Consider the following 22,352-nt stretch of genomic DNA (forward strand, 5'->3'; position numbering starts at 1 on the left):
ACAAAACTATCAAAGTCAAAAGGGAAGCGTTGCTTCACGCAACAAGAAGACCTGTGAAATTCCTTGTTGAAAGACATTGTGGATACAAGCTGATACAAGCTCAAGGCAAAGTTGGATGTGCAACTGAAAGAGAGATCCACTGAGAAAAAATAGGCAAAAAATATATTAATGAACAGGCTCAGGAAGTTTCTTCAGTTGAAAAAGGTGAGAAGCTGGCCAAGTATTAAGGAAGGCCATGTGCTTGGCCTGTTCTTACCCTTCCAGTCTGTCTGTGGACCCCTCAGATATAGAGTACGTGGCAAAAACGGGTCCTTCACATCAATCAGCACAGCTATTCTTATAGTCTTAATGTCACTGCTGTACCCTAACAAAACAATTGTTTCTTATTTAGATGAAAACCCACTTCACTTCTATTAAATCTATTGAATTAAGTGGTGGAATTTTTGCTAATTCCATCCTTCAGCAGCTAGAAATAGTTTAATTTTTTTCAGGGGAAAATCCCCATCTTTTTCTGACCTCACTATATGTGTCCTTTTACATTTAGGAACACTGATTCTTCTTGTAGTACCTGATCAGCACCGATATTGATGCATTTTGGATCAGCACATCTCAAGAAAATTGCGGATTAGTTGGAGAGAACCCAAAGAATAGCATCAGGAGTAGAGCGAAGCAGTGGAACAGACTGCTGAGGGGAGCTTGTGAAGACTTCTATCTCTGAAAGCTTTTAAAAACAAAATAGTTTCTTCTTCTAAAGAAGACAGATGTACCAGCATTTAGTTCCTAAGGTATTCCCGAAAGAACTTTTTAAAAAGAATTATGATATACTTGTGACCTTCCATTCCTCTGTCACCACAGCTGGTTTAAACAGTAATTTACATACTACAGTAGGTAATGCATCAATTTTGTCTTTTAATGTCTTTGGAACTCTTACACAACTATTACCTGGCTCAGGGAATTTAATTCTATTAAATTTTTTTGTTTTGTTTCAAGCAAGTATCATACTGACACTTCAGTTTGATAGAAGTTTAACAAGGTTACTCTCTTGCGTTTTAAAGACTATACTGAGTTTTTATGATACTACAAGTTTCTCTTAAAAATATTTTTGTACATTATTACTTCAAGTTTCCAAAGATTTCCTCATCTGGGTATGACTTGCATTTTCTAAAAGATGCCTTAATAGCTTCCTTCAGTTGTCTGTTTAACCATGTCAGTGTTTTCCCTGTTCTTTTAGACTCTCGGTACTTCATCATTAAAATAGGGATAATTATTATGTGCTTATATTGCAAGGTTATTTATGAAGATGTATTTATGAGGCTCCATACTTCATTCTGAAGTAATTAAGTGTACAAAAGGATCACGATAGAATTACCTGAAGTCACAATATCTCTGAATTTCAGACAATTCCTAAGAGTAGGATTTTGGGGGAAATTTTTAATATCAGTTTAATGTATTTTCAATATACAGTAGAGACGTTATCTCCTTCAATTTTACTTGTAGCTTCTGTGAACTCAAAATGCTCTAAACTACTCATTAAGCATATAAAAAATGTGGATGCCAGTGATGCAGTTGACAGGTAAAACTGCCAAGTCCCTACGTATTTTGTTCTCCAGTTCAAAAAATTTTCTCAATAAGTACTTACAAATATTGGACATATCATTGCAAGTTCTAAATATCACATTGTAAACGTGTAAAATATGTTACACAGTTTCCATCTCTCTTCTATCAAAAGCTGACAACAGCATGGGGAACTAAACAGACCAGGTGACTCATGACACCTTGTTATCCTGATATCCACGTGCTCACCCTTACCAACATAGTAAACATGACATGCATCAGGGCTCCTTGCCCCTGAAGGGTGAGCATTTTTCAGAAAGCAGTATCCTATCTATGGCCAATATCCTGGAGCAGATGCAGAATCACAGCTTAATACCTCATGCAGCGAGCATATTCTTAAAGACAGTACTGGTTTTGTGTTTATTTACCTGCCAGTTCCACTGCACCCCTCCCCACCCCACCACTTTTGTCCAATTTCACCCAAGTTTGTTAACAGTCATGGGAAAATAGCACCTGGATACAGGATAGAAACCTTATTAGCATCCCTTAAAAAAAAAAAAACAAAAAACCAAAAAAACAAAAAAACAAAAAACCAAAAAAAAAAAAACAAAAAAAAAACAAAAAACCAAAAAAAAACAAAAAACAAAAAAACCCCAAAAACCAAAACCCAAAAAACAACAAAAAACAAAAAACAAAAAACAAAAAACAAAAAACAAAAAAACAAAAAAACAAAACCCAAAAAACCAAAAACCAAAAAAACAGGGAGGGCTCAACCCTTACCCATTCTGTGGGGAGTAATCATTCAGCACTCACACAGCTCTGAACTCAGGAGAAGCTGCCTTCCATCCAGTCATATATGTATATAGATTTTAGGCAGCAGAGGAGATTCCTTTGAGCAACATTTATAGGAATAAATGCAGGACACTGCTATTGACTTGCTATAGAAGATATAGGGAGGAGATGAGAATATTGTCAGCAGACTTAAGGGATATAACATGGACCTGAAAATGTTGCATATGCAGCTGCTGATGGGTGATACAGATAATGTGGCATTTTCAACAACAACAACAAAAAAAAGAGTTCTTGCAGCTTGTATTAAACTTGTGGACCTTGCCACCAAAGGATATTATTATGGATGTTAAAATGGGCTCAACTGGCAACGGAACAAGGCAAAACATGAAACTCAAGAGACACAGAAGAGCAGTCCTTTGAGGGTTACTACAATGACAAAACCACACCAAGTTTAGAAACTTCCTGCAGGTAAAAATAATGGAAAGCTGAGGCACTGTTCATGGAGAGTACCTCGTATGACTTCTACATGCAGATCCCTAAGGAAAATAAAAAGAAGGGAAATGCTGGAGACAGGATACTGCATTAGATGAGAGCCATTGGACTGATTTGCTATGACTGTTCTTAAGTGGTGGAAAACTTAAGTGAAGGTATTGGGGATGGGAAGTGGAGCTGAAATTACTTTAGTAAGTGAATGCAGGTGATGTAGAGCACAAATAAATAGGAAGCAAAACTTTATTAGTTTTATCGCCACAGGAAAAATAATTAAAAGCAACTAATAATAGATTCATAAAAAGAAAAGCATTGGGAACTGCACTAAATTGATGCTGGGATAGTGATACCATCTAAATATTTCATCATAATGATGCCAAGAAAGGTATTTCAATAAATCAAGCATTGTGATGCAATTATGTCTTTGGACAAAGGTTCCTTGGGGTTTTGGTGATCTGTAAGCGTAAGCAATTTTTCACAGTCATTACCCTCCACTTCCTAGTGGATCTGCTTGCACTGAGAGCCCAGGATCTCCACTAGCATAGTCCACCAAACAGGGAGGAGGTTGTAGCACCAACTGTTGCCCTGCTCCAGCACTGTGCTGGTGAAAGAGAAAAGCACCACCAGCTGCAGGGCTGGGACAGGGATCCCTTCAGTACTGTGCATGTAGTGCCACTGCCGCAGCAGGAAGGAGGAGTAGAGTCAGGGAGAGGCAAAGCCAGAAGCAAAGGAGGGCCAGGCAGGGGTAAGATGGTGGCAGACCAGGCCAGGGTGTCAGCTGTGCAGAGAGAGGCATGAAAAATATCATAGATGTGACAAAATTATTGATATCTAATTTCATATTTTTAGTAATGTATTTCAATACCACTCGGAACTGCTTTCCTACCATAGTATCATATGAGTATATAATCCTTAACTTCAGGCAACAAGACAAGACTTGCCAGTAATACAAAAAACCTTTTTCTTTCTACTTACTTTGTTTATTACACTGAAAAAGAAAAATCTTGTACTGAAAAAAAGAAAGCATCTCAAGAACACTATCTGTGCACTCAGGCATTCTGGATAAGCACCTGAATTAGCTATATTTGGACAAATACATTAAAACCAGTTTAAAACAAACGCACTTTCCTGGCTGACGTTCATTACACTTTTCCACTAAAAGAGTTTGGAAATAAACACTTTTTGCAATTTCTTATAAGCATGGCTTGTTAGAAAAAGGCTTACACCACCCTCTTAAAGTAGGGTAGAGAAATGAGAACAGTGTCGACTGAATAAGCAGAATGAAACTTTAATTGGAGTTTCAAGATCCTGTGCACTGAAAAGAGCTCATCATCTCCAAATGCTGGCAAAGTGTTCCTAAACTCACCAGACTCTTAGCTTTACAAACCCTGTAAAACTGAATAGCCACCTAAGAAAGTTTTAAAACCAGCAGTCTTGAGGATCACGCATAACCACCAAGAAGCAAAGTTACTTTACCTAAAGCAACAAAGTTGCTGGATTCGGGGGAAATTGTAGAGTTTCAACATAGAATGTGCAGATATGCACAGCTACATACTTTAAAGAAGCGTTCATTTGTTCTTTAAGGTTAACAGAAACTTCAATTATTTTGGAATCTTTTGTCTTGAATTCAGAACAGTTGCCCATTGTAAGGCAGAAGGATACAAAACATGACAGAAACAGGGACACACACCTTACAGTTTCTAAGGTAAACTCTTTGTGTTATTTTATTCTCTATGTGCAAGTCAGTCAGTCTGAAGCATGTGAAAGCACTCAAAATGAAAACCAGATACAAGTACTTGTTATGACTCCTGTTTAACATACGGAGGGACAGAAGGATTAAGTCATTTGCCAAGAGCAAGGGACTACAAAATTAGATACAGCCCACCAGACTTCAGCAATTCACATAATAGCACAGAAAGAAAATATATACCTTATCCAGACAGAAAACTGCAAACAAGTAAAAATTGCCTTTTTTTAAAAAAAAAATCTGTTTCCCTTATTTCCTTAGAGAATATTTCCATTGATCTGCAGATCAAACAGACTATACAGCATACGTTCTACCTTTTCTACTATACACAATAAAATCAAAATTGTCATTACCTGGAATTTTTTTCCTTCTCTTCTAATGACTATGCTAGGGAGTATACTCCTTGAGAAGTTTGCAACTGTCACCTCAGTTGGTACAGATGATTAAAATACACCCAAAATAAACAGAAAAATATTCATCCATTTTTTGGTTAATTTCTTTTTCCACGGAAATAAGATTTTCCATGCCTGTTTTTGTATTTTAGAAACAGTGGCTTATGATCTTAGAGTCCCCATTACAACAGGTGTTTAAAACACTAAAACTCCAGCAGCCAACGTGCTTTATTTGTGAACCTGTATGTAGAGAGGTACTTCTCAGCCATCATGCCAGCATTTTTCAAGGAAAGTATGCAATACCATTTTGTGAACTCATTTACATTAACTATTTTAAATGTCTGTGCAAAGGTGTATCTCTCCTATGAACTGAAGCTGCTTTGTTTTCTAGCTTGTCATGGTAGATTTCAGAGAACATACTATGTGTTACATATAGTAACATTACTGAAATTTCAAACCAAATAAACCACATATTAGTAAGTATAATAACCAAACCCCATATAATTTAAAATATTATCAACTGAAATACTGTAATCTAATAATACAAAAAATTAAGAGCATGAGTAAATAATGGAAACAACAGAAATAATTTTTCCTGTCTTTTTAGGTAAGTGATCAATTTGCTAAGCCTTTACTTTCAGGTGTTAAAAAAATCTTGAGAAGTCCATTCAAATAAGTTTAAATAACTTATGGCTCATATTTTCAAACGAAGTCCTGAGAATCATTACCAAGACATAAACAAACACAAACCTGTTACCATTTTATCTTGCAATTAACTGAGCATGAGTTTGTTTTATCACAAAGTAATCTAGTTAAAAGTGAACCTTCCCTTGGAGAGTAGAAACCTTCTGTGCCTGACAAGACAAAGTAAAAGCCAGGAGCAATTCAGCTGCTTGGTTACAGCTGACTGGTGCCATTTCGCTTTCCCTGCAGTATTTATTTATCTGATCCATCTCTATGGGGCTGACAGACAGGACACAGGACAGCCTTAAGGGCTGGCTGTAGGAACCCAGACAAGATGTTCTATGCTGCCTGTACTGGTACTAAACACTTAGGTTTAGGTACTTGGATTGCTCTATCACTTTGGCAAGCTCCTAATTTGTTGCTTTATCCCATACTCCACACTTTTGTTTATCTGAAGTACTTCGTCCCCCAGACAGTATATTGGGATTCTCAGTTCCCACAGATTCTTTTTGTCGGGCTTTGGCAAAGAAGCTGAAAGCGCACAGAAGCTTTCGTGGAATTGTTTGTGAGAAAGCACATGCAATATCTGTTCTTTATTTAATTACAATACTATTTTTGATCTATCCTTTGCTCCCCTCACCCCCTATGGGCATGCCACACAGAATCCAGCCTTCCACTCGGTTTGCCCACAGACAGCGCAGTAAGTAATTTTCCCCTATCCTCCCCAAACTTTTAAGGCCCAATGGACAATCACCTCCTCATATCTCCCTAAAGCTTCACAGTCCCTTTTCCTACCTATGTCCCCCTGACCCGCAGAGAGTGCCCCCCATGGCTGTAGTGCCCAGGAGAGCTACAGCACTCCCTGCTTCCCTCCCTCGTCCCACAGCGCGTTCGCTCAGAGCATCTCCTGTTTGCAAAATCCGAATACTCACAGCGGGCTAGCGTCTGTCCTAAACCATCCCAATGTACTCACAGGGTCTGGGTGTCCTCGGGAAGGTTGGGAATGAAGTGGATGTCCCTGCAAGTGATTTTGTAGTCATCCCAGTCGGAACACTCGCAGAAGGACGAAGGACACCTCTCCGTGCCCTGGCTGCACAACACTAGCACCAGCAGCAACTGGAAGGCTACTGGGAGGCACAGCATCTTCTGCCCCGCGACCTCCGGGGGGAAAGGGTGGCACGGCCGAGCTGCAGGGGCGGCCGGCGCTGCCCCGCCGGGAGAAGCTGCTGGGGAAGAGGCGGCTCCGTCGCCGGCCAGCGCCGCCCCCTCCTCCGCGGGGGAGCGGGGCTCGCAGCGCCCCCGGCGCGGCCATCCCGCCCCGCCGCTCCCCGCCCCCGCTGCTCCCGGGCACCCCTCGCGGCCCGGCCCCTGCCAGCCACCGGGCCCCAGCGCTCACCGCGGGCAGCGCCGTGCCGCCCGGCACCCCGCCAACCGGCATCCCGCCAACCGGCACCCTGGCACCCCAGCACCCCGCCGCTCGCCAGGCACCCCGTTACCCCGGCACCCCTGCGCCCCGCCGCTCGCCCGGCACCCCGGCACCCCGGCACCCCTGCACCCCGCCGCTCGCCCGGTACCTCGGCACCCCGCCGCTCGCCAGGCACCCCGGCACCCCGCCGCTCGCCAGGCACCCCGGTAGTCCGGCACCCCTGCACAACGCCGCTCCCTCCCAGCGCAGCCGCGGGGCGCCGGGGCCGGGACCGGGCGGGCCAAGCCGGGCGGGAGCGGCCCGGCGAGGAGCTGGGCTCGGGCTGCGGGCGGCCGCGGGGCGAGCCGCCGGGCGCCCTCAGAGGCGGAGGCGCACCGGCTTGCCCCGACCGTTTCTTCCAGCATCTTTGCAGAAAGGAGGAGGCTATGTAAGCGCAATGCTAAATCACCTGGAAAAAGCAGGGAAGTTAAAACACCGAGGAAAAACTGACTAACTGCAAAGCAGACACGCGCTAAACGTAAAGCAATTTAAAAAAGCCACTGAAACTTCAAAAAGAGTTGTTTTGAAAATGAGAGCAACATGAAGAGGAGAAAGCAATGCTTTCCACATTATCAGAAAAGATAAAATCCTTTCACCAAAGAAAAAAGAAATCTAACCTTGACAGAAACAAGGTGGAATTATTGTTGCTACTTCAAGCAACCTACTCCAGTTACTGTTAGAGACAGAGGTTTACAATGGACATGGCACAGAGGTTCCCACACCGAAGCAGTCAGATCCATGTCTGACAGACATACTAAAAGCTGAAAAAGATCGGGTTAATAATAATTTAATTCTGGTTTTCTTCACAAACAAGAGTATCTCTTGCTATAAACAAATATTTAAAAGTAGTGAGAGAAAAATGAGATATTATTGTTTAATTCAGTGAGGCAGTAAAGACGTTTCTTTAATACTTTGCCTCAATTCCTTTATTTTTTTTTCCCAACTAAATGCCAATGTGTTCTCCTTCATGTAGATTTTGTGCATGTATAAGTACACAACAAGAAAAAGGTCAACAAAGTGTCAACAAAAATGTTTGTAACCTTGGGAGTGGGAAACTTAGAAAAGTAACCTACTCACAGTAGAAAATTAGACCGCAATCTTCTTGGATAGATAGCTCCCCTCCAGCTAGATCAGTTACCCAGAAGTTAAGAGTACAACACATCAGATATTATTTTGATCTAACTCCTTAAAAGTAATATGTCGGTTCATTAGCATGTGCTTCCTAAATATAATTAATGCCTGCAACATATATTTCTAAGGTGAGCAAATAATACTATTGCCCATAAAGAAATACAATATAAGTCCTGATCTTGCAGACATATGTTAGTGCTTAGATCTTGTGTGAGGAATCCCATCAGACACATTTATCCTGTTTAGGATAGGGGTATCCTTAGCGGTGTCCCACTGAGGGGACAAGCTGAAAGCACCTACCACAGAGTGCCCTAGACGACTTCACACTGCATTGCACGGAATTCCCTTGGGAATGCTGGCTGTTCCACACCCCCCTCAGTTATGTCCCTGCGACACGCTGCTCCTATCTGTAACTCCCCCTGCAGCCCTAAGAGCCACCACCCACCATCACTTTTTGGTGTCCATACTAAAGTGAGTAAATAGAAACGAAGCCACGGGCAGGTCACTGGATTTCAAGGCGGATGAACACAGGAGCTGCACACTCCACCGAGGCACAGGCAAGGGACAAGGTGTGACTCAGTGCTGTCAAGTCAGGCACAGAGCTCTGTAATTGTTCATCGCGTTGGTCAGCACTAAAGGAGGTCCCCAGTACAGCGTAAGCCAGGCCAGTTTGCTGGAGGCTGCTACCAGTATGTTCAGGCTTGCCATCTCTGAGCGGTGGGATCATGCTCTTTCCCAGACAAGAGCTAATGACAAATTTCATGAAGAAGGAAGTCACAAGCTAGTGCAGGTTCTCAGGGTGGAAGCACACCTATTTCTGGGCTGCTATCCCATCCCATCCAGTCCAATCCCATCCTGTCCCCTGTGGAAACTAGCCACACCATATTCTGTGTAAATAGTAATTCAGGGTCCGCAACTGCAACGTTACTACAGTTGCTACCATCCACAAACCAACTTACTGGTTAGTCTGCCCCCTCATTGCTGCCCAAGACATCCTGGGGACCACAGACCGAGATACACAGTCTCATCCATCTATCGTACCAGTTGTGGGACACAAGTGTATCATTTCATAATACTCCAAGGTCTTACTAACATCTGAGGGCAACTCATAAGAATGGGGGCCAAGGTCGTGGTGAAGGCTCAGGATTCTTTACTGTGTGCTCCATAAAATCCCACTGATCCTTCCCAGATCTGGAAACACCACCTCAGTGCCCACCCATCCTGCAGGGAGGCACTTGCCAGGATCTGCAGGACTTGCCTCCTTATTTCCTCTCATGCTGCTGTGGTTTCCATGATTTGTACTGCTGTAGCCACATAGCCATAATTTTTAAAAATTAAATGCAGATACATCAGGGACTAAACAAAAATAAAAGTTTAGTGGAGTTAGGCTTGCCTTGGGTCCTCTACACAAAGGGAGTAATCAGCCACTTAATGAACTTCACCTAATGTGCTACACGTTACAAAATTCAGATGCTGGTACAGCTGCCTACAGGGTTTTCCCAGGATATCAAAATTCTTAGCTGATTTTCTTGTCCTTACTGCCAAAGCACCCAGCTTGTCCTGGGGACAGTGTATGCTGTATTAAAAATTGGACATTAAAATCTCAGTTCCTTTTGGCTGTGATTGACACAGGCTAACACAGTGGTGTACAAAGCCATCTAGCAAAACAAATCTATCACCGATGGAATCTCAGTTTTCTTTTGGACCAAGTCTCTTCGCTGTAAGGAGTCTCTTCTACACCTGACTTCCAGGCAGTGGGTACAAGCCATAGTTGTTTCATCCAGCAAACGACACTGCCTTACACTGTCCAGAGGCAGCTGGTCAACTCTGAGCAGCAGGAATAAAATTCTCTTGCAGCTTATTCTCTGTTTTCTCACAACCAATCTTGATGACCTAATAGAGCTCGGAGCACAACAGGGGATTCTTTACTTTTCACGACATGGCCTCGTTAGCAAGAAAGAGACTAGGGATGCGTATCCCCTCTCTCTGTAGGGATATCTCTGTAGGGATATCCCCTCTTTATTGGCAGTACTGCTGGGGTGATATGTTGCAATCTGTTGTGCATACTCTCTTGCAAATGTCCTCTCCTCTGCTTTTATTCCAACTCCAGCATTGTTTTTTGTGTATCCCTGTGTGTGGACTAAGCAAAGGAATAATAATTTTATTGGTGGGCAGATCAGTAGTCCCAAGATTTGAGTAATTTCAGTGGGTTTTCATAAACCAAGTCATACTCATTCATTTGGTGTACTGAAGGTATCCTTATGCTATTTACCTTTACTGATAGGCTACCTTGCATTAGCTACTCCATAGTAACTGAGTTTCAGGCTCTTAAACTAGAGGAAGGGTAATTTGTTTTGCTGCTCTTTCACTGAGGACAAAGTATCTTGAATTACCTTTTATTTAGTAGGAAAAAAAGCATGCATGTAGATATTGGTATTAGAAGCTTTGGCATGGGAACTGCTCTTTGGCAGCAGTAGTAATCCAGAAAGTGTAAATGGAAGGTGGGCTGTAAAAAAGAACAATGATCAGTAGTTCTGACCATATCAGTTCTGAAAAGTGATGGCATCTTGCAGTTCAGAGTGACTGGCAACTTTCCACTCTGTGCAGTGTATTAATACATGTTCCTTTTTCATATACTAAACAATATTAATGTATTAAAAGTATCATGAACGTGTGTACATCCACAATTATAAACATAATCCTAAGCACAGACATTCAAAATACTGTATGCCTTGAGGATAGAGAAAAGAGGCAGTTTTAATCAATCAACATGGCTCATGCTCTGATCCCAATAAGCATATAGGAAAGATAAATCACTTGTAAATCCGCAGTATAATGCAGACTATTTTTTCCAGGTGCTTTTTCAAACACCCCTGCAGGTTCCTATTAATTTAAACACAGCAAAAATTGACAAGCATATTTTTCCACTGTTACAGACACTCCCTCTAGTGACAGCCACGGTTGCTCATTTAGTACCTATCTTCTCAAGCACTGCAAGGCTCAGAATTTCATTGGTTTTGGGGTGATTTTTAAAAAGTAACTTTATTCCTATCTGCCAGATCTGGTATGCTATCTTGGGTATCTTTGCACTGCTTATATGGTTTATACACAAATCAGATAAACCACAACAGGTTCTAACAAAGAAGCAATTAGCTCTAATTGGTGTTCCACATAAACTCCTTGAGGACTTACTAGGTATCAACAGTTAAATCTTGTAATATCTGTATGAGGAAGTGTTCAAACTGGGAAAATAATTCAGTAAAGAGTAGAATAAAGACTTGGGGTTTTTTTCTGATTAATCAACATGTTCAGCCATTCTAGACACTTGTAAGATATGCCAGCTCCTACCTGTTTCTGTTTCAGCTTCTGAAATAATTTCTGGTCTATCAGAAAAAACTACATTAGACATACTGCTTTGACACAGTACCATTACAAACCAAATGTTCAAATAGCTACACAAAAGAATGCTATTCTAGGTTCTTGAAGATTCATGTCTATATAACCAATTCAAGTTCATGAACAAGTAGTTATGGAGTTTTATGTCTATGTGCTTCTCCTTTTGCTGTATTTCATGAAAAAGCCATGAAAAAGCTGTGAAGACTGAAATATTCCATTCTTCTTCAGTTGTCTGAAGACTACATAGGAGGTACTGAATGTGTAAAGCCTTGTACAGCCTGAGGTTGTCAATTGTAAGAGTGCTCAGAGAGAACAGTAAGATAAAACTATCCTTTGGACTTAAACAACTAGTTAAGCTAAGAACCATGAAAACTGTTTTCAGACAGGTATGTTTGTACCCAGAAAGGATTACAGAATCAGAGTCACAGAATCATCAAGATTGGAAGGGACCTCTGGAGGTTATCTGGCCCAAACCCCTGACCAGGCAGGGTCACCACAGCCAGTTGCCTAGGACTGCGTCCAGATGACTTTTGAATATTTCCAGAGATGGAGATTCCACAACTTCTTTGTGCAACCTGTGTCAGTGTTCTGTTACCCTCACAAAGCATTTTCTTGTGTTAAGACAGAAGTTCCTGTTCAGCTTATGCCCATTGCCTCTTGTCCTGTCACTGAACACCATCTTCATTACACCTTCCCTTCAGGTATTTATACACATTGATGAGATCCCCCAAGCCTTCTCTTCTCCAAGTTCAACAGCCCCAGCTGTCTCAGCTTTTCCTCACAGGAGAGATGTGCCAGCCCCTTAATCATCCGAGCAGCCCTCAGTATGTCAGTAACTACCTCAGCATGGCTGGGTACATCCCACCACAGCCCGTGGACTTATGTATGTTCAGTTTATTTAAGTATTCTCTTAAGTATTCCACCAAGGGTAATTCTTCCTTTCTTCAGACTTTCCCCTGGGGTTTTCTTGCTCCAGACTCTCCCACTGGTCTCTGAGGACTTGGTGTCCTAAAGGCCACTCTCACAAGCAAAGACTGAGGCAAAGAAGGCATTCAGTACCTCAGCCTTTTGCATGTGTCCCCTGTCACCAGAGTCCCTGCTTCCATTTAGCAGTAAGCACCACATTTTCCCCAGTCTTCCTTTTCCTTATGTGCTTACAGAAGTCCTTCTTGACATTGCTTGTCAGGCTGAGGCACAAAATAGAAGATAGTTGCTTTATTTACAATTACAAGACCTTTTCTTCCTGTCTACATCTATCCTAAAAAAAGAGCTCTCAGTTGTTTTTTTTTTTCCTCAGGCTTATATTGCCTGTGCCTCTTCATGTAAAGTCAGATTTCTAGTCATCTTTGTCTGATTTAATTCTGCTCTGCCTGCATCTCTTGCATAGGCATCTAAGCTCAGAAATAACATAAGCAAAAGCTTATCTGCCCTCATAATTCAGATTTCAGACAGATCTTGCACTTTTCTTTGACTTGGGTCATGGCACATCCCTGCTTTGATATGGAGACCAGCATGTTTAATAGAGGAGCTTGGCTGTTTATTACAATGATCATAAATCAAAACTGGCTTTTAAGCCCACTGACTTAGGTGACAATTCATCTAGCCCACAGTGCTCCTCCTTCTCGTGCATCAGCAATACTTGTTCATAAAAGAACTCTTTTTCTGAGCCCAGTAAAAGATGAATTTTTAAGCCAGTTATCTATTTAGGGTTGTCTTGTCTTTTCTTTTTGATAGCCCTCTGAAAGAAGTACCTAAACAATCTCCTGAAATCTGCAAGAATAGTGGCTTGTCATGGATGACAAGTAGTATAGCATGAAAAGATACCACTAGTGATAAAGCCAAGGATTTAAAATTTTCAATTTAAGCCTAAACAAAAAAAAAATTAAAAAATTTTATAGTCTTTCTGCATTTTCCACCCTCTGGGTCTGTGTCCTCAGGCTCCCTATATATTTATTTATATAAAGTAATGGTTCATAATAATCTTTCCTTTTTAAAAAAAAAAAATGATCCTCCTTAAGTGTATGAGTCAAAGGCACAATAGCATTAATCAAGCAGCACTAGCCTTAAGTAGCAAGGCTACATGGGCCCCTCTAAATGCAGGCAACGTCAAGTAATTGTCTCAACACAGAAATTTAGATAACAGAATGCCGGGATATATATTTTTGATTTCATATAATAACATGAAAGCATTCTATGCTTGTAAAGTTAAACAACTTCTTTAGAAGTATGTCTATTAGTTTATTATGCATAGTTCAATCATTGATTTCTCATCCATACTCATTCCAAACTGAAGAGGTGTTTTGTAGCAATCCTATGCACTTACATTTAACATCCTTATGACAAAAGTAAACCAAGAAAATTAATGACAGTACTGTTCAATGTCAAAGAAAAGAGAATTACAGAAATATGAAGATACTTGTTAAAAATACTAAAAGGGGCAGACAAGGGAGTTACCTTACATGTCTGATGGTGAACCTTTAAGGACACCAAATTGCAAGCGCATACCTAGTAAACAAGGCTTTGCGAAGGAAGCCAGCATTGTTAACACTAGGATAAGGTCAGTTACTGAAAGCAATAAATTATCCTTCAAAAAGTTAATGTCTTGTTTTAGGGTAGAACACAAAATGTTCTTTCAAATGCTAGCAGGCTAAATATAAAATACAGTAAAATGAGCTTATAAGCAGTTGAGGTTGAGGAACAACTTACAAAACCCAAAACCTAATAATCCTTTTTCAAATTCAACAAAACAAGGAATGCTGCCAGACTCTATAAGACTAGTAGATGAATTAGCATATAAAAGGAGCATGTTGAGGAGATAAAGCCATAACCCAAAAAGGAATGCTGTTTTTTTTTTTTTCTATGGTTACTGTAGAAGAGCTTGGAGAGATTCTCAGACTGATATTTATTTGTGGACAGATAAATTCAACTGGAGAAAAATAACCAGTCAAAATCTTATTTATTTGGTGACTTAAACAGCAGGACTAGTGACTGTGGTGTACTTCTCAATTAATTAATTAAACAATCAATTGATTAATTAGTCAGAGGACCAATTAATATTATGCTAATATTTACCAGAGATTTTAAGGAAAATAAAGGAATTTCAGATTTATATTACAGAACCCAGAATGACAAAATCCAGAGTCAAAAATACAGTTTCAGCTCTGGCAACCGTAGAGGGTACATTAGTAGAAACTATAATAAAAAATAAAATTAACGGATGCATGTATAAATCCAGTGGTGGATGCTGTCTACCTTGACCTCAGCAAGGCTTCTGACACTGTCTCCCATAACATCCCCATACGTGAGCTCAGGAGTGGTGGGTTAGATGAGCACACAGGGAGGTGGATCGACAGTTGCCTGGACGGCAGAGCCCAGAGGGCTGTCATCAGAGCACAGAGTCCAGTCGGAGCCCTGCAGCCAGCGGTGATCCCCGGGTCAGTGCTGGGTCTGGTCCAGTTCACCTTACCCGGCAGTGTCCTGGCTGAAGGGGCAGAGACCCCTCAGCAGGACTGCGGGTGGTACAGGACGGGGAGGAGTGGCTGATACACCACAAGGCTGCGCTGCACAACCTGAGCATGCTGCAGCTTGCAAGAGGAAAGGCCAGGGCAACGGCCATGCATTGGAAGCCAGGGAAGACTTACTTCTTCACTAATGCTTCAGCTCACAGTGAGGTAAATGATGTCATTGGATTCCTGTTCTGTGTCTCACCTGCCTTTAGAGATGAGGATAATGCCTCTCAAGCACAATCGCAGACACAGCAGCAGGGATCAGCAGCCAGTGCGTGGGCTGCTGGTGGATGCTGCCAGTGGGGAAGGGGGGTGGCTCACTCCCAAAAAGCGTTGTGACTGTATGGCGCATGAGCACGCTTGCTGCGTTAGGGACTTGTGGGAAGGTGAATGAAACAGTCCTGTGGGACAGGAACAAAGGCAGGCAGTACGGATTGTCAGCCATGCCTTGTTATTGTCCCTAAAGGCCAACAGTCACCCCCTGGAGCAGATCCCAGAGGCAATACAGGCATGTTGGCATTAAAAAAACCAACCCACTGCGTTTACCTTGGACTCCAGCGCTCACCTACAGGGGGTTTGCAGACAAATATTCCAGCGATTTTAGGACTTTTGCAAGTTCTGCCCAAGTGTCAGAGGCCTAGGTGATGCTTCCTGTGATCGCTCGCAGCGCTCATACCCCTTTTCTCTCTTCAAGGCTGGGGCAGTGGCCTGTAGTACTTGGTCACTTTTACTGCAGAAAGGATGATAGCTACAGGGGATGCCTGGCTTAAAGAAAGAAGCAAAGTCAAGAGACAGGAACGGAGGCGCCTCCCTCGTACGAAACAACTGCTTCAAGCAGCTCGCACACTCCTCTAACCAGCGGAGCAGCCAGGTGCCCAGTCTCCTCAAAACTGCTTTGCCAGGGCAACATATTTTGTTTCTGCTCTTCACATCTATTTATCCGCGGCGTCTGTAAACACCAACATGGCTTTTGTAAAGATTTACTTTTTAAAACCGCTCACATCCCGCCCTGCTCACCCACGCCCCGTGAGGCTCCAACGGCCTCCCCGCGGGGCGGGGCCGGCCTGCACGCTCCGCGCCTGCGCGCCCGCCGCCGCAAAGCCTCTCGGGAGTTGAAGTCCGCCGCGCCTCCCCTCCCTCGGCGGGCCGGCCGCTGGTGAACTACCGGTCCCAGGGCTCCTGGCGGGGGGGCCGGCGCCCGGAAGGCGGCCCTGGCGGCCCTGGCGGGCGGCTAGTTCAAGTTGCCATAGCGGCGGGGCGAGGAGTTGTGCGGGGCTGTTAGGTGTGCCCGGGGAAGGGCTCGGCCTCGCCTCCGGGAGGCGGGGGGGCCTCCGGTAGCTGCTGTGCGGTGAGGGCCTGGGGCGCGGGAAGGGCAGGGTCGGGGGCTGCGGCCGGAGCGGCGTGCGGGGCTGCGGGAAGGGCGGGCGCTGAGGTGAGAGGTGGGGAGCTGCGGGGCTCCTGGCGGAGGCCCGGCAGTTGGTGTACCTGGCGCTTCTCTGGGGCTGCCCTGCTGCCCCCTCCGGGGCTTTCGCCGCCCTGCTCGGGGCAGGGGACCCAGGAGGCCCGGAGGCCCCGGGGTGCGCTCCGTGTTAGCCGAGTGCGGTACGTGCAGGCGGGAGGGGGTTTGCTCCCCTGCTGCGGGCGCCGCGACGGACCCGTTTGCTGTGCCGTGGTGCTGAAGGCGCCGGGAGCTGTCATGGCCTGGCGATAAAATGTAGCACCGGTGCCTGGAAGCGTGGTGGTGAAATGTCACCCTGTTGGATCCCTTCCTGGCTTTTGGCAAACCTCTCCTGTCTCAGTTACAAGCACGGAGGGAAAGGGCCTTTCAGGTGTCGTGTTGTCCCTTTCTGGAATGGCTATCGAAGTTTTTTTGTCGTGCTCAGCCTTAACTATAAGGTTTCAAACACGCCTTTAGCACTAAGGTAGTTACCTAGTGCGGAGCTAAACAAATAAAGCCACCGGAGGAGTAATCAGGTTGTGTATACTGAGTTCATCTTTTGTTTAGTTGAGCTGGAGAACTTGTTGAGACTGTCAGCTGTCCTTCATGTTTGCTTTGCCCTGCAGATCTCTGAATGAGAGGGCCCTTGGTGAAACTGAAATGCCCTGTTTTCCACGGGGAGGGAAAATACTGAGTACTGATGTTCCTCCTCAGTGCAAGAAAGGTTGGCTAAACTAAAGAACCAGTAAAAGACAAATTATTCTCACTGTCAGGTAGGTTGTATGGTCATGTACTGCAATTGGTCTAGATTTTTGGAAAAAGTGATAATAGGCGCTTTTTTTTGCCTTAAATTAATGGGCAGACAGGCATACAGAATATTTGTACAAATTCCTACTTTACTATTATTTTAGTCGAAGATGAAACTTCTGTAATTCCTTTAAAAATGAGGATGTTGCTTTACATGAAACAAAACTTCTTCAACTTAAAAGTACTTATGGTTCCTCTTAGGTTGCTCATGAGAGCAGAAAGGAATGTTACTTAATCATAAATAGAAAGTTTTCTTCAGAAAAAATGCTCTCCTGTGTCTAGCATTTTCTGTTACGATTGCCTTGTTTACTAGCCTTTCAGTGATTTGGCCAGTAAGTATCTTAATGAGCCTATTTTTAGACAGTTGGAAACAAACCCATTAATCTTTTCTGCTGTAGATCTTAGTTTCCCTTTTGTTTTCTCCAGTGCCATAGCTTTTCAGTAGTGGGGGCTCTTGTGATTGATTTACTTCTCAAAATGTTTTCAGCAGATATGCTAGCTACTGTTTTTCGTTGATTTCTGTCAGTGCCTGTCTCTTTCTGACATTACAAGTTGCCATGCTTGCCCAACTAGGGGTATGTGTAGGGCTGTGTTCAGAGGACCACTCTCAAAAGAGTTTGAGAAATTTTTGAGATTTTAGCTTCCGTCAGCTGAGGTGAAATAACTAACCTTTGGAATTTTGCTGGCTTATACCATTTCATCTGGGAAAGAGTTAAAACAGTTTCTGTCATTTGAATGTTATGTGTCTCATTGTTCTTAATTTCTCTGTCTACTCAAGTATCCTTAAAAAGCCCTCTTTCACTACTGTGAAACTGGTAATGCCCTAAGTGATGCTATTTTTAGGCTCTCATCTTCCAGAAAAAAATGTGACGTGGTGGAATTCATAGTTAAGTCTAATCTTTCACTTTCACAATCTTTTGCACAAACATATAGCTTGTTTGACTTGCAGACAAGCTATGTGAATTGCATAACGTAAGGTTAGTTTTCTAGTGCTCATGGGATGCTACTTTGCAGTATTTTCCATACAGAGGAAATCCAACACATGCTTTTCTTCCCAGTTTGGGAGGAAAAGATAATTTTCTTCCTGTGAAACTGTTACTGGAGTTCTGAAGAGTCTAAATTACCAAAACGACATTTACCTTGACTTTGTAGTTGAGATAATATGACAGATACAGACCATCAGCTATTTGCTATGATCATTAAAATTAAATGTGTTAGAACTGTAAGGATGATAAGTCAGGAAAAATGTGCTGGTGTATAGGTCCATGAATAGATGAAGAGTAGATTCCGGTGGATTAATGTCTCAGGGTTGAGTTTTTGATTCCTAATAAGGCTGATCTTATGTTTAATTCTTAGTATGGCATTTAATGGGGTCTCCCCTTCACTTGATGTCTTAAAGATATTTTCACAAAATGCTTTGAAACTGAAAACTTTTGTTAAGCTTGGAAGAAATCGGTCACTGAATCGGTTGCTTATTAGGTTTTGAGTGATTGTGCTGCTTGTCGTTCTTGGTAAGATCAGAAATAGATGTTTTACCCCAGAGAACTGACACTGCAGTTATAGAAAGAAATCAGAATTGCTCTACAACAGGTGATGTCAAACTTGTTTGATAGAAGTCTCATTTCATGCTTATTGGTGACACCTGTGGTCTATGTGCTGGAATATGGATCTTGCTGGTGTCTGCATGAGGTTCTAGTAAAGATGGAAGGACAAGTACAGCTTGATGTAGTAGTGTGCAGGACAGAGTAAGTTGTTTGTGTGTGTGGGGGTTTTTTTCTTTTTTACTGATTTATGGTAAAAATGAATGTTATTCCATGTTGTTATTTCTATTGATGTTTTATTTCTTTTAATCTGTCTTTGAAAATACCCCGTATTTCCTGTTTCCCAGTGCTTAGTGTTTGTGCTTTCTCAGCCTCATTTAAACTTCATTTCAGCTGACTAGAATGAGAGGCACTGGAATAGTGAATCCTGATACTGGCAATAAAAATGTGCTTTAGTGACATAAGGGGAGGGAAGATGAGATAAATTCATCATTTCAGAAAATGTAAGAAATAGTGGTGTACCTGAGCACAGACAGAGTATGTTGATTTACTCTTCTTTCATGTTTGAAAGATTTCTATCTAAGTCTGGGGGACGCAAATTTACAACCTTTTAAAAATGAAATATTAGGCTTTGGAAAAGCATCAAGTTGCCTCTATATAAAATACAATATAAGAATTGAATCTCATCTGTGGTTTCTTTGGGAAACTTCAGCTGTAATGGCTAGAAAAATAACACCTTTACTGTGCCTTTTCTTATGTTGACTAGGAGACCAAAGTATGCTCAAGAGTTTGCCAATCTATTTCCCCTTCCTCAAAGTAGGCTTAGACTGTCTCCCAACAGATACTGTTAAAACAGATCTTATGATGGTGATTCCATGACCTTTGGGCAAACTGTTGTTCTGTGTAATAGTCTAAAGAAAAAATTTCTATTTAACCTACCTTTTGAAGGTTATAATTTTAATCAGTTACTATATAATTTTACCATACCAGTCATAGCTGTCTGTAGCTTTTAATAATTTTCCCCTGTCTGGTGATTGTTATCCTATTTTACCACCTCTACCCTGCTGCTCTTAAGACTCAGTAATTCCCATTCTTTCCTCACAAGCTGTGTTTCTTCTGCCTGGAGTAATTTTTGAATTCTAGTCAAGTGAATTGCCCCAACATCAACATAACAAACAGGTAGTCTGGGTTATGTTGAAGTAACATTGAATAAAAGAAATATTTCACAATTTACAAAATTACCCTTATTTTTACATCCTGTAAATCCATTGGTTTTCTTTCTAAAACATGATATTGTTGATGCATACTCAATTTGAAATACTAAAGTTCTTGAACAGCCTTTTCCTCTCTCTTCTTTGTCCTACCAACTTCTGTTTTCCTTGCTGTATTTGTACAGTTGGACAAAGTGTCAGCTGAAAACTTAGACACATTACATTGCATTATCAGGGCATTTAATGAAAATGTATAATGGATTCATTCTAGGGTCTCCCTTGATACTGCTCTCCAATTTGACGATTTCTGTTAATTGGTCTATGAGTTCTGATACCTAGTTTTGCTTCTATTTTAGGAAAGCTTAATTTAGTTCATGTTTCTTTAGCTTGTTTTTGTGAATGTCATGTGTGTCCAAGATTTATATATAAAAAAAGTGACCTCTACTATTTCTTCCCTGTTTAATAAATATAGTTACTCATTACTAGATTCTGTTGGTATCAAATCAATCATACGTTACGTTTTATTTTTTTTGGAAACAGATCTTTTGTTTGAAGCTTAAAATAGTCTTGTTTTATTTTTTTCCACATATTTAAATTAAGTTGATTAGTGTTTAACTTTTTGGCCACAGTTTTCTTTCCTTTCCCTTCTTTTTAAGACACTGCATTTGCTGCCTTCCATAAGATCTCCAATTCTCCTTGAGTCATTAAGCTACTGGTTCTTAGACTTGCCTCAGATTAATACTTGGAGTTGTCTTAGCTGGCGCTGGCCCATCTGAGTTTAGCTTAGGGGCAATGGTTCTGCAGACCAGAACAACTGATGAAGCCCTGATGCTTCATCTACTGGATGTTTTGGAGAGAGAATTTGCTCTGACCTTGTCCCGGGTGCTGAACTCTTAGAAGCAATGAGACCGCCTGCATCTTTTGATTTAGTTCTCTCCTAATGGGCTCTGCCTCTTGTGTCTTGGCACTGCTTCGTGGTATGAACAAATATAATAACTGAGGAGCAGTTGGAAGATCAGCTTCAAAGTTACATCCTGCTGACCTGAACCAGAAAGGCTAATGTAAATGTAGCCTAAGTCTATGAAATTGCTTTGTGCCGGTTAGGGACTGTGCAGTTACAATCAGGGTTTAACATTTGTTACTTTTTCTGGTCTTCCTGCCTAGGTTTCAAGATACTAATGGCAGATTCATCCAGTGATTCAGACAGCTTTTTTAGGGGTCGAATAGGAAGGCGGCCGCCTTTGAGAGCATCCCACAACAAAGCTCGGAACTATGGTGCTGAAGAAGTTACAGAGAAGATCCATACTTTAGCAAGCACTTTACAGGTTGTTTACAAAATATGGTTTTAAAGTATTTATAGAGTCTGCAGTTTTGTAACATAGGGTTAAATTTTCATTTCTGAAGTTGTGGAAAATACTGTACTGATGGGAAACGCTGCTTTCTGTGCAAACTGAAAAGGTTTTGGGAAATTTATCGCATTGGCTTTGAGCTGAAAGTGTGCCGCTTGTTACACTTTTCTACAGCTGTTATTTCAGACAGTAACAGAATGTTGTCAGAAATGATGACCTGTTTGGTAATACTGTTTATAAACTTAGCAAACTGAGTAATGCCAAATAATTTTTGTCAGATTCTCACAAGAGGCATTACGTTTTGTAGCAGTAAAGTTGCAGCCCCATCTTTGTTGTCATGTACTATGTAAAATTTCCCAATTCCTGATAGTCAATATGTAGGCAGTCAATTCCCTCATGATAGAGCTTGCAATTCAAATATTTCCTAAATGTGGAACAGCACAGTGAGAAGCAGTATTTGTAAACTTGTAAGAGACCAATACCTGCACAGGAAAAAGCGTCCATCTAATTCCTGCTTCTTTAGTGGGAGCAGCAGAGGAAATCTTTGCATTTGTTTTGCAAGTGGGAGGAGACATTTAGCTGTGTTGACACCATTTATTGTTTGACAAGTCAATTTTCATTCTTATCTAGCTGATGGTTCTGAATACCTAGAGTGGGTGGGCTGTTGCATTACCATTGGTGTTGAAGTATTGTTTGGCTGGCAGTATTATTATTCTTTTTAATATGCGAGAAGAGAAAAATCTACACAAAACACTGAATTTAAACTTCAGAACTTCTTAGCTGGAAAATAATCATAAACTAGGAGAGATGAGTTAATAAGTATGTAATCTGACTGTTTGTTGTTTTGTTT

The 22,352-nt window shown here is 41.9% G+C and overlaps 2 protein-coding genes and 1 long non-coding RNA gene across 9 annotated transcripts in view; 1 reads left to right on the forward strand and 2 right to left on the reverse strand.

Annotated features, from left to right (window-relative positions):
• TSHR (thyroid stimulating hormone receptor) overlaps nt 1-6,804 on the reverse strand; it is a 68,119-nt gene extending 61,315 nt beyond the window's left edge. The window contains exon 1 of the mRNA XM_005232052.3: nt 6,632-6,804. Within this exon, the coding sequence (XP_005232109.1) occupies nt 6,632-6,801 (170 nt within the window). The 5' untranslated portion in view covers nt 6,802-6,804. The remainder of the gene's footprint in view (nt 1-6,631) is intronic.
• A 3,832-nt stretch (nt 6,805-10,636) lies between these two features.
• Nucleotides 10,637-16,183, reverse strand: LOC114010665 (uncharacterized). Its single transcript, XR_003552241.2, has 2 exons — nt 15,703-16,183; nt 10,637-12,837 (listed from the first exon to the last, which is right to left on the reverse strand). It is a non-coding gene; the product is annotated as an uncharacterized LOC114010665 (long non-coding RNA).
• A 180-nt stretch (nt 16,184-16,363) lies between these two features.
• CEP128 (centrosomal protein 128) overlaps nt 16,364-22,352 on the forward strand; it is a 133,161-nt gene continuing 127,172 nt past the window's right edge. For 5 of the 7 annotated variants that reach the window (XM_027779216.2, XM_055807732.1, XM_055807747.1 and 2 more), the window contains exons 1-2: nt 16,364-16,504; nt 21,318-21,478. In XM_027779216.2, the coding sequence (XP_027635017.1) occupies nt 21,332-21,478 (147 nt within the window). In that variant the 5' untranslated portion in view covers nt 16,364-16,504; nt 21,318-21,331. Of the gene's footprint in view, nt 16,505-17,220; nt 17,368-21,317; nt 21,479-22,352 lie in introns of all 7 variants that reach the window. The other 2 variants (XM_055807721.1, XM_055807726.1) reach the window with 2 other exon arrangements.

This window comes from Falco peregrinus, chromosome 1 (assembly GCF_023634155.1).
Source record: "Falco peregrinus isolate bFalPer1 chromosome 1, bFalPer1.pri, whole genome shotgun sequence".
Lineage (NCBI taxonomy): Eukaryota > Metazoa > Chordata > Aves > Falconiformes > Falconidae > Falco > Falco peregrinus.